The 15,449-nt window shown below is 41.6% G+C and overlaps 1 protein-coding gene across 3 annotated transcripts in view; it reads right to left on the bottom strand.

Annotated features, from left to right (window-relative positions):
* Positions 1–15,449, bottom strand: part of ttc7a (tetratricopeptide repeat domain 7A) — a 250,058-nt gene that overhangs the window by 183,680 nt on the left and 50,929 nt on the right. For all 3 annotated transcript variants that reach the window (XM_008104901.2, XM_016991757.2, XM_062971056.1), the window contains 2 exons: positions 10,446–10,583; positions 7,229–7,312 (listed from right to left, as the gene is read on the bottom strand). In XM_008104901.2, the coding sequence (XP_008103108.1) occupies positions 7,229–7,312; positions 10,446–10,583 (222 nt within the window). The remainder of the gene's footprint in view (positions 1–7,228; positions 7,313–10,445; positions 10,584–15,449) is intronic.

Below are 15,449 nucleotides of genomic sequence, written 5' to 3' on the forward strand. Positions count from 1 at the left end.
GAGCAAAACCTCTACTAGGTCTTATTTTCTGGGGATGTCTTACTTTAGGGGAAACAGGGTAAATTCATAAATAATTACTACATAACGTTACCATGTTTTGATTCATTTGTTTTATTGCTTTGTTTTTATATTGTTGATGTTCGGGCTTGGCCCCATGTAAGCCGCCCTGAGTCCCTTCGGGGAGATGGGACGGGGTATAAAAATAAAATTATTATTATTATTATTATTATTATTATTATTATTATTATTTTGGACTGCTTTTTTCTGTTGATTTGTTGTAAAACATGATTTTTTTTCTGCCTAATTTGTAAAATCATAACGAATTTGATGTTTAATAGGCTTTTCCTTAATCCCTCCTTATTATCCAACATTTTCACTTATCCAACTTTCTGCCGGCCCATTTATGTTGGATAAGTGAGACTCTATTATTTATTTATTTGTTTATTTATTTATTTATTTATTTGCAGTATTTATATTCCGCCCTTCTCACCCCGAAGGGGACTCAGGGCGGATCACGTTGCACATATAAGGCAAATATTCAATGCCATAACATAGAACAGACACAGACACAGACATGGGCAGGCCTCGAACTCATGACCTCTTGGTCAGAGTGATTTGTTGCAGTTGGCTTCTAACCAACCTGTGCCACAGCCTGGCCTACTCTACTCTAATCATGCACCTGGACACACCTTGAATTAAAAAGGAGAGAACTTCAGACTGCACAATGCTGGCTTTTAAAAGGAAAAGAAAAGAAGGGGGGAGAAAAGTCAAGGGGCTGAAAGCCAAATGCAATGGTGGCAAAAGATTGCAGGGAAGCCTCACACTGTACTTTCTCTGCCCAATGTTCTCTGCCAAAATTGCAGCGGCACAGCGAGCATCAGCTGGGAGCTGTTTGATTCTCTCGCCCACGCAAAGGCTCAGAGTAACCAAGGTGTCAGCAAGAGCACAGCATCTATTTGCAAAGCCTCCCCTTCTCGCTCTCTGCATTGCCCAGGAAATATTTCAAGTGCCTGTTGAGGGAGGCAGAGCTGCCATCTCCTCCGCCCACGGCCTGCCTTCGCCTGCAGCTAAAAAGAATCAGAATAAGGACACCTTATAACAGATCAGAACCCATGCTGTCACCTAAACTAATTCAGGCTAAGTAGACACAAATCAGCGTAGGGTTGTGGTTTAAGTGCTGGACTATATGACTCTGCAAGACCAGGGTTCAATACATTGCTCAGCTATGGAAAACGATTGTGATCTTGGGCATGTCACACATTCCCGGTCCCAGGCAACTCAGTTATAGATTTACTGTAGCATCACTGTAAGTAGGAAACAACTTGAAGGCCCATAACAACAAATTGTCTAGCTTGATGCAACCAAATCCCTCCGTAGTCCAGCATCCACCTTTCTACAGTGGCTAAACAAATTAAAACCCTTAGTTGGGTCTTGAATACCTTCCTAAGCATGTTTCCCAACAACCTGTAGACTCTATACACGTTGGAGAGCACAGCACTAACTCAGAATCAAACAAAATGTGACATTACAGTTATCTGCAGCTTTAAAAAAAAACATGAATGGCATCAGCTGCTCTGTGCAGCTATGCATCTGAATTTGGAAAAGGCTTGATAAATCTGGACCAAACTTGGCACATGTACCCTTTATTATCCAACTTAAAACAATTGAAGGATTTGAACTAAAGCAGTGGTTCCCAAGCTTTTTTTTTACCAGGGACCACTTGACCAGGGACCACTCTCCAACATTAGTACTAAAACTTTAATTTTTAAATTCATAATGTATTTTAATAGTTTTAACTGTTTTATGCGCTGTTTTTATATTGATTTGTATGGGCATCTAATTGTTGCCACTATTGTAAGCCGCCCTGAGTCCCTTCGGGTGAGAAGGGCGGGATATAAATGTGAGAAATAAATAAATAAATGGGTTAAGAATCAGTTTTTGGTCATTTTAGATTAGGTTTGGTCATTTGTGGTGTTGATTCAAAAGATTGCATTGAATAGACCACATCAGCTCTAGTTTCTGATACACATCATATGCTATCCAGTAGTCGCCATCTGCTCACCCACATAAAACCATATTCAATAGTTTAGAGCTGATGGGATCTATCTAATGCAATTTTCTGAATCAGCACCCCAAATAAACCCAGGAACAGGTCTAAAAACAAAGACACCAAGAATTTCTCTTTGGTTGGGCTGTGTTATTATCCATAGTAGTAACTATGAGGCTGTAGACTATATTTTAGTTCTTGGGGCCACTGGTGGTCCAAGGACCACAGGTTGGTAACCACTGAACTAAAGGAACCACATCTTGTGAAAAGGATCAAAGCTATGGCCAGGTGAAGTGACCCCCTGTCACATGAGTGGGAAAGAAGGGGAAAGAAGCGGCTTGAATGTTGATCGGTGACATGCATATGGAGGGAGGGGAGGGAGGGATGCAGGAAAGAAAAGAAAGAAAAGAAAAAGAAGCAAAAGAAAAAAAGGGACAATGAAGGAAGAGAGGTGGGAAGAAAGAAAAAGTATGGGAGGGAGGGAAGGATATGAGGGCAGGAAAAGAAAAAAAGAAAGAAGGGAAAAGAAAGGAAGGGAAGTAAGAAGGGATGTAGGGACGGAAGAAGGAAAAAGGGAAAGGAAAAGAAGGAAGAGAAAGGAAAGAAAGGAAGAAAGGAAGGAAGGAAGGAAGGAGAGAAGTCAGCCATAGCAGAGCACTTGATGAACCAACCTGGACACAGCATATTATTTGAGAACACAGAAATGCTGGATCACTCTAATAACTACCATGTCAGACTAGACAGAGAAGCCATTAAAATCCACAAGCAGCATGTGGACAATTTCAACAGAAAGGAGAAAACCGTGAAAATGAACAAAATCTGGCTACCAGTATTTAAAACATACTCTAAAATCAGGACAGCAAATAAAGAACAACACTCTGAAAACAGGGAAATACAAGACAAGAAACAATCAGGGCCAGTTAACATCTCCCAACAATGGATTCCCTCATGCAGGAAACAGCCAGGCTTTGAAGCTGCAAGGCTATTTAATGATAATCAAGTTGGCCAGTTGCAATATTCACACTTGCCTCAGGCAGATAAGAGGTTTTTTTCCTACTCTGGGCCTTCCACAGATATATAAACCTCACTTGCTTAGTTTCCAACAAACCTCACAACCTCTGAGGATGCCTGCCATAGATATGGGTAAAACGTCAGGACAGAATGTTTCTGGAACATGGTCATACAGCCCTGAAAACCCACAGCAACCCAAAGAAAAGAAAAGAAAAGTGTAGCAGGAAAAGAAGGAAAGTAATGGAAAAAAGAGAGAGGGAGAAGGTATATGAGGGAAATGGAGGAAAGAAAGAAAAAGCCACAAATGGAGCCTGCTCAAAGAGATTTGCCAAAGTGTAGCCATGGAGACATTGTGAGGTAGGCCTCATCAGAGCTGGAGAAGGGAGAAAGCAGGAGCTTAGAGGCCCTTCCAACACCCAGGCAACACCAGGTATATATGCTACCAAAGATTACAATTATAAATAGTTTCACTCATTAGTAAATTACACTTTTACATTTCAGGAGGCAAATGACTCTGCCTCATGGGAACAGCATGTAGCAGTGCAGAACCTCTCACAGCCTTAGGTCCACATGTAGCCTTTTGGGACAAAAAGACAGTACTGAGCGGTAGCACAGCGGGATAAACCGCCAGCTACAGAAGATCTTGCTGACCGGAAGGTTGGTGGTTCAAGCCGTGGAGAGCTCCTGCCGTCAGCCCTAACTTCGAAAACAGGTGAGTAGATAAATAGGTACTGCTTTGGCGGGGAGGTAAAAGGCACCCCTGAAAAACATGCTGGCAATTTCATCAAGAAGGTGTCCACGGACAACAAGCTCCTCAGCATGGAAAAATGAAACAACAGCACCGCCCCACGATCGAGTCAAGCAAAGCCTCTAGATACCAGAGATGAAAAAAGAGAGAAGCCTTGCCTCTGTTTATGTACTGTCTGTCTTTGTTGTCAATTATATAACAGCATTAAATGTTTGCCATATACGTATCCTGTAATCTGCTCTGAGTCCCCTCTGGGAGATAAAGGGGAATATAAATAAAGTATATTACTATTATTATTATTATTATTATTATTATTATTATTAGAAACACAACAAGATGAGTCCACAGCAGACACTCTGCTGGCTGTTGTATTGGATCACACGTCGGACACTTCCCAAGTGTCTAGGACTGTGTGATGTATCGGCAAATAATGCATGCAGATCCCGGTAAGGTGGCCTTCTGCAGCTGGCGGGTGGTAATTTTGTCAGCGCCGATTGTGTTTAAATGCAGGCCAAAGTCTTTGGGCACTGCAACCAGTGTGCCGATCACCACTGGGACCCACCTTGACTGGCTTGTGCCAGAGTCTTTGCAATTTGATCTTTAAGTCCTCATATCGTGACAGCTTTTCCAGTTGTTTTTCTTCAATCCTGCTGTCCCCTGGGATTGCAACATCGACTGCAACTTCGTGAGGTCAAGAGTATTGTGCTCCAAAACTCCTATTATTATTATTATTATTATTATTATTATTATTATTATTATTATTATTATTATTATTTACAGTATTTATATTCCGCCCTTCTCACCCCAAAGGGGACTCAGGGCGGATCACATTACACATATAAGGCAAACATTCAATGCCTTAACATAGAACAAAGACAGAAGAGAAACGCAGGCTCCGAGCTGGCCTCAAACTCATGACCTCTTGGTCAGAGTGATTTGTTGCAGCTGGCTGCTCACCAGCCTGCGCCAGAGCCCAGGCCTATTATTATTATTATTATTATTATTATTATTATTATTATTATTGCCAAAACAATCTCTGGCTGGTTTCACAACCTCTTTCACCCTTTTTATTCTTTCTAGAGCTCTTTCATCCCCTCTTCATCTTTCCATGATTCCCCCTTCTTTCACCTGCATGGCACAATGATTAGCTTCAGATGAAAAGATCCAATGACCACAAATATTTTTTGCTAAAGCTAGATTAACACAGGACTAAGGAGGGAGCATTGCAGCTTGATCCAAAGCACAGGCAGGGAAGGAGACAAAATGTTACTTCAAGAGAATTTTGAATGAAAGATAATGCAGAGCTCTGTTTGTAATTCACCATAGTGTTGACCTGCAAGAGAGAAATCGGTGTGATTTTTCTCTTTTTAACTGTCTCTTAAAGTGTCCTTTAAGTGCCTTTGTCTTTGAAAGTCAGTGTTTCATTAAATACAAGCTGAGCGTTGCAGAATACAGTACTGTGAAGAGAAGGGCAAGACACAATCAGAGCACAAATGTATGAGAATGCACACGCAGACGCACATATACTTCACTGCCTCTAAAGGTTAAGATCAAATATATGAAGGTTTATGGGGCACAAGTAGTTGTCCAACTGGGTTTACACTGCATAGCTTATTTATGAATCCCACTCTGGAATAAGGATCTTTGCTAGTAAAACCCAGGATGTGGGATCTCGTTACTAATGAGATCTGGGATTTGACTGCAGCCCAGAGGTGAAAAGAGACCTTTTGCCTCTAAAACCTCAAATGCCTTCAGTGCTCTGGAGAGATATCATTGTGTTTCCTCATCATCCCCCCACACCCATCTCTTCAAGCTGCGGAGTGTGATAAAAACTCTGGTCTGCGGCCCACCCCATTAGCAAAATGACAGCATTGCAGAGGATATAGCACGAATCCCTTGGGAAAGCTTCAGGAGCAGGGTTGAAATACTGCACAGATGGAGAAGGAAATTGCTCCTGCTCAAAGCATAAGCTCCAGCGCATTTACAAATCTTGTATCAATTCTCAAAGACCTACGCCACTGAACTTGCAGGATGACAAACAAGGTAGCCGTCTAGGACACAATGGGATATAAGATGGATCAGGATCTATTGCAGGGTGCGTGTAATCTGATATGCCAGGGGATGTATCTCCACCCACCCCTCCAAAAAAAGAAAAGAAACCCAAGTCCTCACCCTCTATAGTAGGAAATCTCTTAGTTATCTCTAATTCATACAGTGGGAGCAAACCAGAACATTTCCTGTCCAGTTTGCAGCTGGAGCATGATGAGTTTCCTCTGAAAGTTTTTAAGGAGATGCTGGATGCCCATCTGTTGGGAATGCTTTGATTGTATTGCAAAGGGTTGGACTAGATGGCCCTTGTAGTCTTGTCCAGCTCCATGATTTTATGATTCTATAAGGCTTGGTTGACACTTGAAAACAAGCTAACATCTGATTCCCCTTCCTCAAGTGGAGAATGAAGTGGAGGAGTGAAGACAGTTTCTAGTCAAAGTGCTAAGTGAAAAGTTTCAACCAGGATTAATGTTAGAAGACATGCTTCCTAACACCAATTGGCTTATGGACAGATGCAAGCTGGCGGACAGGGCCCATTACTCCAGCATGGGACCCATCTACACTGACCATTAATACAGTTTCAAACTAGTTTCAAACTACGGCAGCCAGACAACAAACCCCTCCGAAAGTACTTGGTTCCCGGTAGCTGTTCAACTCTTAAACCTATGAATGAAATAAAAAAAATTCTGATCTTGGCTTCTAATAAGAGCAATAAGAAAATTCTCTTCTCTGGTTAAATTAAGATGTTGAAATGGAAAAGATAACCTGGAGAGATCTGCTGTGCAAAAGGACTGTGACCTCAACTCACTTGTGGTGTGTAAAATGAATTCCTGAGTCCATAATGTCTTCAGATGTGCACTGTTATTTAATTCTCCATCTTTTGGTTGGGCTGCAGAAGCTGGATCTTGAAGTTCAATTAAAAATCAGATTAGATCTAGGAGTCCTGGTGTCTGTGTATTCTTGACTTTGTAATACAAGGAGTTGACTCATATCAGGCAAGACTCTTTGTCAGAGTCATCTTATTTGAATTTTGGCTGTTCCGGCACTGCTACAGCATCCTCTATATATGTCAAAGTTATACTTTTGGACAATCCCATTTTGCTTCAAAATTAGTTGGCGAACCACCTGAGTTCACAGCTAGGAGAGGTTGTTATTGTGGCTTTAATCATGTATATATTTTGTGTTTTTTGCCTTCAAGTCACCTAACAACTTATGATGACCCTATGAATCTCATAAGGCTTTCTTAGGCAAGAAATACTCACCAGTTCCTTCCTTTTGTGTTGAAAACATGTGTATATAACATAGAAGCAACCCTATGTACATAGCAAGGTTTTCATTTCAATTTTGTTTTTTATTTTGATTTTAAGACTTACCTTGCCACAAGCTGCCATGGAAAGGGCCAACTGGTACCACAGATGAAATTCACCAAAAGCAAGTTTCATGGCTCGCTCCAGACACTGTTGTGTTGGGAAGAGATGGGAATATACACATAAGTAACATCAACAGCAGTTTCTGAACACATACATACGAAACAGTAAGTTCCATAGAATTTATGATTCCAAATCATCTTACTACAAGAGGTAGCTGGACAAGTGAATGTTTGGGGCTAGAGAGAACTAAAAATAAATTAGGAATGGCGTGGGATGGTGAAAATAACTTAGGAACTTAGTTTTGACAGTGACCACAAATTCTTGGACAGAACAAGTGTTTCATGTTTCATTTATTAGATATTAAGGTAAGGGTTGACATTCCTTATATGGCATTCCAAAATATTCCAATATTGTCTACATGGGTGGGCTGGGATAGTGACATCTTCGCTTTCTGGTAGTTCAATGTACACAAATTTTGTTTCATGCACAAAACTATTAAAATTATATATGTGTGTGTGTGTGTCAACAATTGTGTTTGTCCATTTGTATGACAAAGGCTAGGTGAAGTGGCCTCCTGTGGAGTGACTGGGAAAGAAAGGTGACAGGTGTATTAGAGGAAAGAGAAGAAGGAAAGACATTGTATCCATTGAGACATTATGAGGTAGGCCTTCTTAAAGCTGGAGAAGGGAGAAAACAGGCAGGAAATTGTCCCAAAGACACCTGGGCAATGCCAGGTATACATGTTAGTTGTGTATAAAATTACCTTGAGGCTATGTGTAGGTAACGTAAGGTAAAAGTTTCCCCTGACATTAAATCTAGTCGTGTCTGACTCTGGGGGTTGGTGCTCATCTCCATTTCTAAGCCGAAGAGCTGGCATTGTCCGTAGACACCTCCAAGGTCATGTGGCTGGCATGACTGCATGGAGCACTGTTAACTTCCCACCGGAGCGGTACCTATTGATCTATTCACATTTGCATATTTTCAAACTGCTAGATTGGCAGAAGCTGGGGCTAACAGTGGGTGCTCACGTCGCTTCTCGGATTCGAACCTGAGACCTTTTGGTCTGCAAGTTCAGCAGCTCAGCACTTTAACACACTGTGCCACCGGGGGCTCGAGGCTATGTGTATAATATGTATCTGAAACACAAATAAATTTTATGTTTAGACTCATGTCCCATCTCCAAGATATTTCATTATGTATATACAAAATAATCCAAAATCTGAAAAAAATCTAAACTCTCCTGGTCCCACGTATTTCAGATAATAGATACTCAACCTGTAATAGAGTTATAAATGCACTGTGTAGTTAGACATTGTAAGATAAGGAACTGTAGGGAGTGCTTGAGAAAATGGAATAATGGGAGTGAGCAGTGATTGATAGACTTTCTAAGGGGATTTTGAAAAGACGGATATATGACAGTTGGTTAGGAGTGCCAGGATAGTTTGTCAGGATTAGGTGTTATGGAGTGGGGATTTAAGAGACTGAGTCCTTAGGAGAGATGGAGTCAAGGTCAGAGACAGAAAGGAATTTGATCAGACATACAGAAGAATTAAAGTCAGGGTTTGATAGGATATGAAAGAGAGAGATGTGATTTACTTATATTAAATAATGAATCTGCAATATGATGTTCAAATTCTGTTCAAAGAAACATTATTTTTTATATCCGACAGTTGAATTCAGATATGATGTCTGCCATGGAGGCAGTTAATTAAGAATGGTGATGGCCAGTGGGCAGAAAAGATTTTAGAAGAACCAGAAAGGTATTTAGGAGATGCTCATAGAAGTCCTCACTACTTCGTGGTTCACTTTTTGCGGATTTGCTGTTTCGTGGTTTTTCAAGAAACTCTAAAAGACTATTAAAAATAATAAAAAAAATTACAATTTACAGCCTAAGGATGGGATGAAGGAGAAGCTCAAGGGAGAGAAAAGGAGCCCAAGTGGCAACGGGAGGAGAAAGAGGCGATTTATCAACACACGTTTGGTTGATAAAGACTTAAAATAGTGTATAACTACTAAAATAATGTATAAATATTAAAATAAATATAGCGTCCCTACTTTGTGGATTTTCACTTATTGCGGGTGGTCCTGGAACCTAACCCCAGCGATAAGAGAAGGAACACTGTACAGAGTTGGAAGAGTCCACAAGGGCCATCCACTCCAACCCCCTGCCATATAGGAAAACACAGTCAAAGAACCTCAACAGATGGCCATCCAACCTCTGCTTAAAAAATTCCAGAGAAGGAGTCTCCACTACACTCCTCAGAGTTGGTGACCATAGCAGGGGGGCAGGAGAAGGTCCTCACATGAGGTGGGGATGATGATGATGATGATAATAATAATAATAATAATAATAATAATAATAATAATAATAATAATAATTTTAAAAAAAATGACCCTAGGTGACTCAGAGCCAATTACAGCATTTACATACATAGGCAAACATTCAGTGTCTTTACAATTATATACAATGAGACACACAAACAAAGGCAGAGGCTTCTCCTTTCATTTCCAGCTTCTGGAGGCAGTGCTCATCTCTGGCTCTGGGGAGGTGGGTTTTTTTTCCATTTTCAAGCTGAGGAGCCTGCGTAGTTCCCTCCTGGTTGTGTGGCCAGCAAGATTGCTTGGAGCATCTCTTTGCCTTTTCTTGATGAAGCAGTATCTATTTATCTACTCACATTTGCATGTTTTCAAACTGTTAAGTTGCCAGGAACTGGAGCTGACAGACAGGAGCTCTTCCCATCTCCAGGATTCGAACTGCCAACCTTCAGATCAGCAGTTCAGTCAACTTTTAGGTCAGCAATTCAGCAGCACAAGGGTTTAACCCATTTCGCCACTGATAAGGGGAAGCCCTCTCATTTGGGATGAGTGGCAATCCAAACACTTGAATGCAGCAGAGTGGCAGGCAGAACCTTGTCAAGCTGCCCACATTTCTACCCACTTGTACCACCAATTTGCACCTAACTATTCAAAAATAAAAGAGATGTAGCAAGCATGGAGTTGGCATGTTCATGTTATGGACAAGCTCAGAACTACAAAATGTTACTTAGGGGGAGCAACAACACCCCAAATCCCTCCGTCAACATAGCCATGCTGGGTGGGATAATCTGAGAGTTTTTGCTCCAAAATTCATGTTTTCAAGCTGTAAAGCAGTGTATAATACAAAGAAATTTAGAGCACAGCCTTGGTTAAAAAAATAGGACAAACTAGGAGGACCAGATACCTCAGAAAGCATGACATACTGCCCTCTTCTGCCCAACGTGATACTTAGAAGGTCGTAAACTGCTGATGCATCCCGGAGACTGACGGCTCGATCATCCTTCTGGTCAGGAGCCCGGCTAATTACAGCGTCCTGGTTTGCCTGAGGGAGAATTCAGAATAATAAAATAAAAAAGGGGGTGCAGTGAGGTGAGCAGGTCTAGCGCTAATGAAGGGAGAATGCCAAATAACTTGAGAAAGGTCTTCACTTATGTACCACATGTCAAAGCAAGCAAGCACTGCACCAACCCACGCATTCTTCTGCTGGAGACTAATTCAAGGAGGCAGAATACATTCACAAAAAGTCCAGGAAACCATCCCTTCTGATTATCTCCCAGTCACATCAGACGAGAGATGACAAAGGCCTCCAAGGCCAGCTTCTCCGAGGCCCAGGGGCCACACTTAAATGGTGTGCCCAATTACTGCAGTCGTCTGCATCTTTGCTAAGGCAGCCACATCAAAATGAAAGCAATGCTATTCCAGGTTATTTTTTGGTTTGAAAAAAAATGCAGGCTTGGAATAAGACTCCTGCTGTTCCCTCGTGAAATGTTATGCTGTTCTCTAAACTGTCACTCAAAAAAAACATGATCTTAAAAATCAAATGGTAGCGTTTCTGACAACTGTGTCATTTCTATCCTGTGCAGTGCTTTCTATGCAAAATAGTCCAGGGAAGCAGGGCTGCAGAAAATCCTCCTCACATTGAAGGTTTGGGAAGAAAGAAATAAAAAGCTGTTCATATGGGGTGAGGGGAGATTATATGTGCTCCTAAACAGCCCCTCATAGAATCACAGAATCATAGAGTTGGAAGAGACATCACGGCCCATCCAGTCCAACCCCCTGCCTAGAAGCAGGAAAATCACATTCAAGCACCCCTGACAGATGACCATCTAGCCTCTGCTTTAAAGCCTCCAAAGAAGTAGCCTCCACCACACTCCACAGCAGAGTTCCACTGCCGACCAGCTCTCACAGTGAGGAAGTTCTTCCTAATGTTCAGGTGGAATCTCCTTTCCGGTAGTTTGAAGCCTAGTCTCCACGGCAGCAGAAAACAACTTGCTCCCTCCTCCCTATGACTTCCCCCCACATATTTATACATGGTTATCATGCCTCCTCTCAGCCTTCTCTTCTGCAGGCTAAAAATGCCCAACTCCTTTAGCCGCTCCTCATAGAGTTTGTTCTCCAGACCCTTAATCATTTTAGTCACCCTCCTCTGGACACATTCCAGCTTGTCAACATCTCTGTTCAGTTGTGGTGCCCAGAATTGGACACAGTATTCTTGGTGTGGTCTGACCAAGGCAGAATAGAGGGGTAGTATGACTTCGCTGGATCTAGACACTAGACTCCTATTCATGCAGGCCAAAATCCCATTGGCTTTTTTGCCGCCACATCACATTGTAGGCTCATGTCTAACTTGTTGTCCATGAGGACCCCAAGATCTTTTTTACACGAGCCAGGCATCGTCCCCCATTCCGTATCTTTGCATTCCATTTTTTTTTGCCGAAGTGAAGTATCTTGCATCTGTCCCTGTCAAACTTCATTTTGTTAGTTTCGGTCCATCTCTCTAGTCTGTTAAGCTCATTTTGAATTCTGCTCCTGTCTTCTGGAGTATTAGCTATCTCTTCCAATTTGGTGTCATCTGCAAACCTGATGATCCTGCCTTCTAACCCTTCGTCTAAGTCATTAATAAAGATGTTGAACAGAATCAAGCCCAGGACAGAACCCTGTGGCACTCCACTCGTCACTTCTTTCCAGGATGAAGAAGACACATTGGTGAGCACCCTTTGGGTTCATTCGCTTAACCTCCATTACAAAAAAGATAGCCGTGATTGAGAATCTCTATGAAAATACCCCTTCAACCCAAAAGTCAGTCTAGTGAAACACTTCATTCAGACAGCAATCAACTGTGGAAGCTCATAAACAGAAGAGGAGGACAACAGCACCCCCACAGTTGTTCCCTGACATGTATTAATGGGATATAAATTATAGGCATAGATTCTTCCTTGAACTCCTCTAGTTCCCTTTCTACAGCCATCAAAGCCTTCCACCATCAGTAAATCCTAAAATGCCTTCAGGCAACCTCCAGCTCTCATCCAAAAACTATCAACACTATTCTTCAACTCTCCTAAGGAGAACCACGGAATGGAAGTGCTGGATTGGGGGGGGGGGGGATTTTAAAGGCTATTTTAAGAGTATTTATTATATTTTAATCTGTTTTTAACACCACGTACAATTTAATTGTTTTTTAACTTTTGTATCGTGTTTTTTAAACTTGACTAAAGTGTGGGATTGTTAGCTACCTTGAGTCCCCATGGAGAGAAACTCGGGTATAAATGAAGTTAATAATAATAATAATTGTTGGATGTCATCCTGGACTCAAATCTCCAGTCCGCAATGAGTAGCTAGATGGTGTAATCATCCCAAGAAAGGGTTATTTTTAGTGTAACTGCTCATAGATTCACAACAACAACAACAACAACAACAACAACAAGAATGTTCCAATAAACCAGTGGTTCTGAACCTGTGGGTCCCCAGGTCTCCTGGCCTACAACTCCCAGAAATCCAAGCCAGTTTACCAGCTGTAAGGATTTCTGAGAGTTGAAGGCCAAAACATCTGGGGACCCACAGGCTGAGAACCACTGCACTAAACAATGATATGCAAACACAGAGGGTCATAACTCAAGGCATAGAGACACAGCACCCCAAGACCTTTTAAATCTAATATGGCACCAGTCACCCCAACTCCAAGGAGAACATCTGACACCCATTCATGCTTTTCCCAGATAAGGCTATTTAAAAAGTATAAGGGTTATGAAAGATCTTAACCAGTGGTTCTCAACCTGTGGGTCCCCAAATGTTTTAGCCTTCAACTCCCAGAAATCCTAACAGCTGGTAAACTGGCTGGGATTTCTGGGAGCTGTAGACCAAAACGCCTGAGGACCCACAGGTTGAGAACCACTGATCTAAACTGACCACCCTTCTGAAATGCTCTGTTCCTGGAAGGTTTTTACTGGAACAACCGTTTCCTCTTTCAGGAGATGCTCCAGTCAAGGAATTCCTACAGAAGACCATTCAAGGTTCCTCATGATCTGTGCTTGTAATGTGTAAGGCCTCTGCAACCACATAACTTCTAGAATCCTTGTCAACATTGTGGCCAAAGGCTAAGAGCTGTCTAGAGACACAGAAATGATTAATTTGAATTTAGCAGACCCTGCTAGACAGCTTCACATCAGTTTGGCAAATCAAGGCTGGAAAGCGATAGGTGGATGAGAACAGAGCTTGGAAATAAACTTTTCTGTTGCCAAGCTGCTTGCGCTGTTCCCAGGACTATTGGGATGAGAAGGTAAAAGCCAGAGGTTGACCACAAGGACAAAACAAGCTTAGAACTAAAGGGAAAGTATAATCTAGGGAACATGTAGAAGCTGCAGAGCTATTTATACTTTTAGCATCTAAAATAAAAACAGGTGTAAGCATTATCAGAACACTATGACCCTACTGTTGACTAACTGGCGCCATGTCTAAGCAAGAATAACAACCTGAGATGTACATAAAAGATTAAGTTTGAACGGTTTTTACTTGGTACTAGCTTAGTAATTTTCCATTAAGGCTTAATTGATGTCTAATATATTTCCAACATCTTGCTATGATTTGCTATATAATACTGTATTCTGTTGCTAAGTAGATTTTCCAGAATTGGAAATGATGTGTGTGTCAGCTCCAGGGACAAATTGCTCAGATGTTTTGCTGACATCTGGACCAGCACTGTGTCATTAAAGAAACTATGCCTCCATTCATGAACCCAAACTGGGCAGGTTTCCCTGTTTGGTGCATCAGGTCTTCACATTTCAATTCTCTCTTAGCCAACCATGAGGACCAAGGGATTTAGCCATACCAGGGACAGTTCTGGCTAGAATTGCTTAAAGAAAACCAGTTATACAATTTGCTGCATGCGGATAATGGAATTCATCATCTAAAGAACAGAGTTTTTTTCTTTTTTGTAGACCACCTGCTGCAGCAGTTACCACTACTCAACACTTTTTTTTTATCACAGTGGACTGAAATTATAACCAATTCAAATAAAACCAGTGTAGTGTAATGGTTTGAGCACTGAACTGAGCAGAGCAAGGTTCAAATGATCACTCAGTCACAGAAACCCATTGGGCGACACTATGTCAGCCTAATAAGGCAATACATCATCGCAAAGGTTCTTTGACCAAATCTTACCAAGGGAACCTTATGAGAAGTTCTCGATATGTCAGCAGCAACTTGAAGGCCTCAGAAGTTACAGCAAAGCTCCTATGAATAAATCCTGCTTAAAAAAAACCTTGATAAAAGGTAAAGGTTTCCCCTTGACATTAAGTTAGTCATGTCCAACTCTAGAAAATGGTGCTCATCTCAATTTCTAAACTGAAGAGTAGGCATTGTCCATAGACACCTCCAAGGACATGTGGCCGGCAAGACTGCATGAAGAACCATTACCTTCCCGCCAAAGTGGTTCCTATTGATCTACTCACATTTGCATGTTTTCGAACTGCTAGGTTGGCAGAAGCTGGGGCTAACAGGGGGAGCTCAACCCACTCCCTGGATTCGAACTGCCAACCTTTCGGTCAGCAAGTTCAACAACTCAACAGTGTAATCCACTGTGCCACCGGGGGCTCCAAAACCTTGATAGGGTAAACTTGATTCCAACATAACAATTATCTTTGAACACTCCTTGCTGTGCCTTTGACATGGTCAGATGGGACTTATTCTTAGTCAGAAAGACTTCATTGTGCTAAACACAGATGTACAATAACCTTCTCATGAGTTTCAACTATGATGTAGTGTCTAAAATGTCAAATTTTACATGGAAAAGTATGAAATTAGAGACCCTAGTCTGCTTCATGGCTGAAGGACATGAAAGATTATAAGAGACCCATTTTCAACAAAATTCTTGGGAGGATTAAATGGAATAATGTTTATGTAGGTTGCATCT

Source organism: Anolis carolinensis, chromosome 1, assembly GCF_035594765.1.
Source record: "Anolis carolinensis isolate JA03-04 chromosome 1, rAnoCar3.1.pri, whole genome shotgun sequence".
NCBI lineage: Eukaryota > Metazoa > Chordata > Lepidosauria > Squamata > Dactyloidae > Anolis > Anolis carolinensis.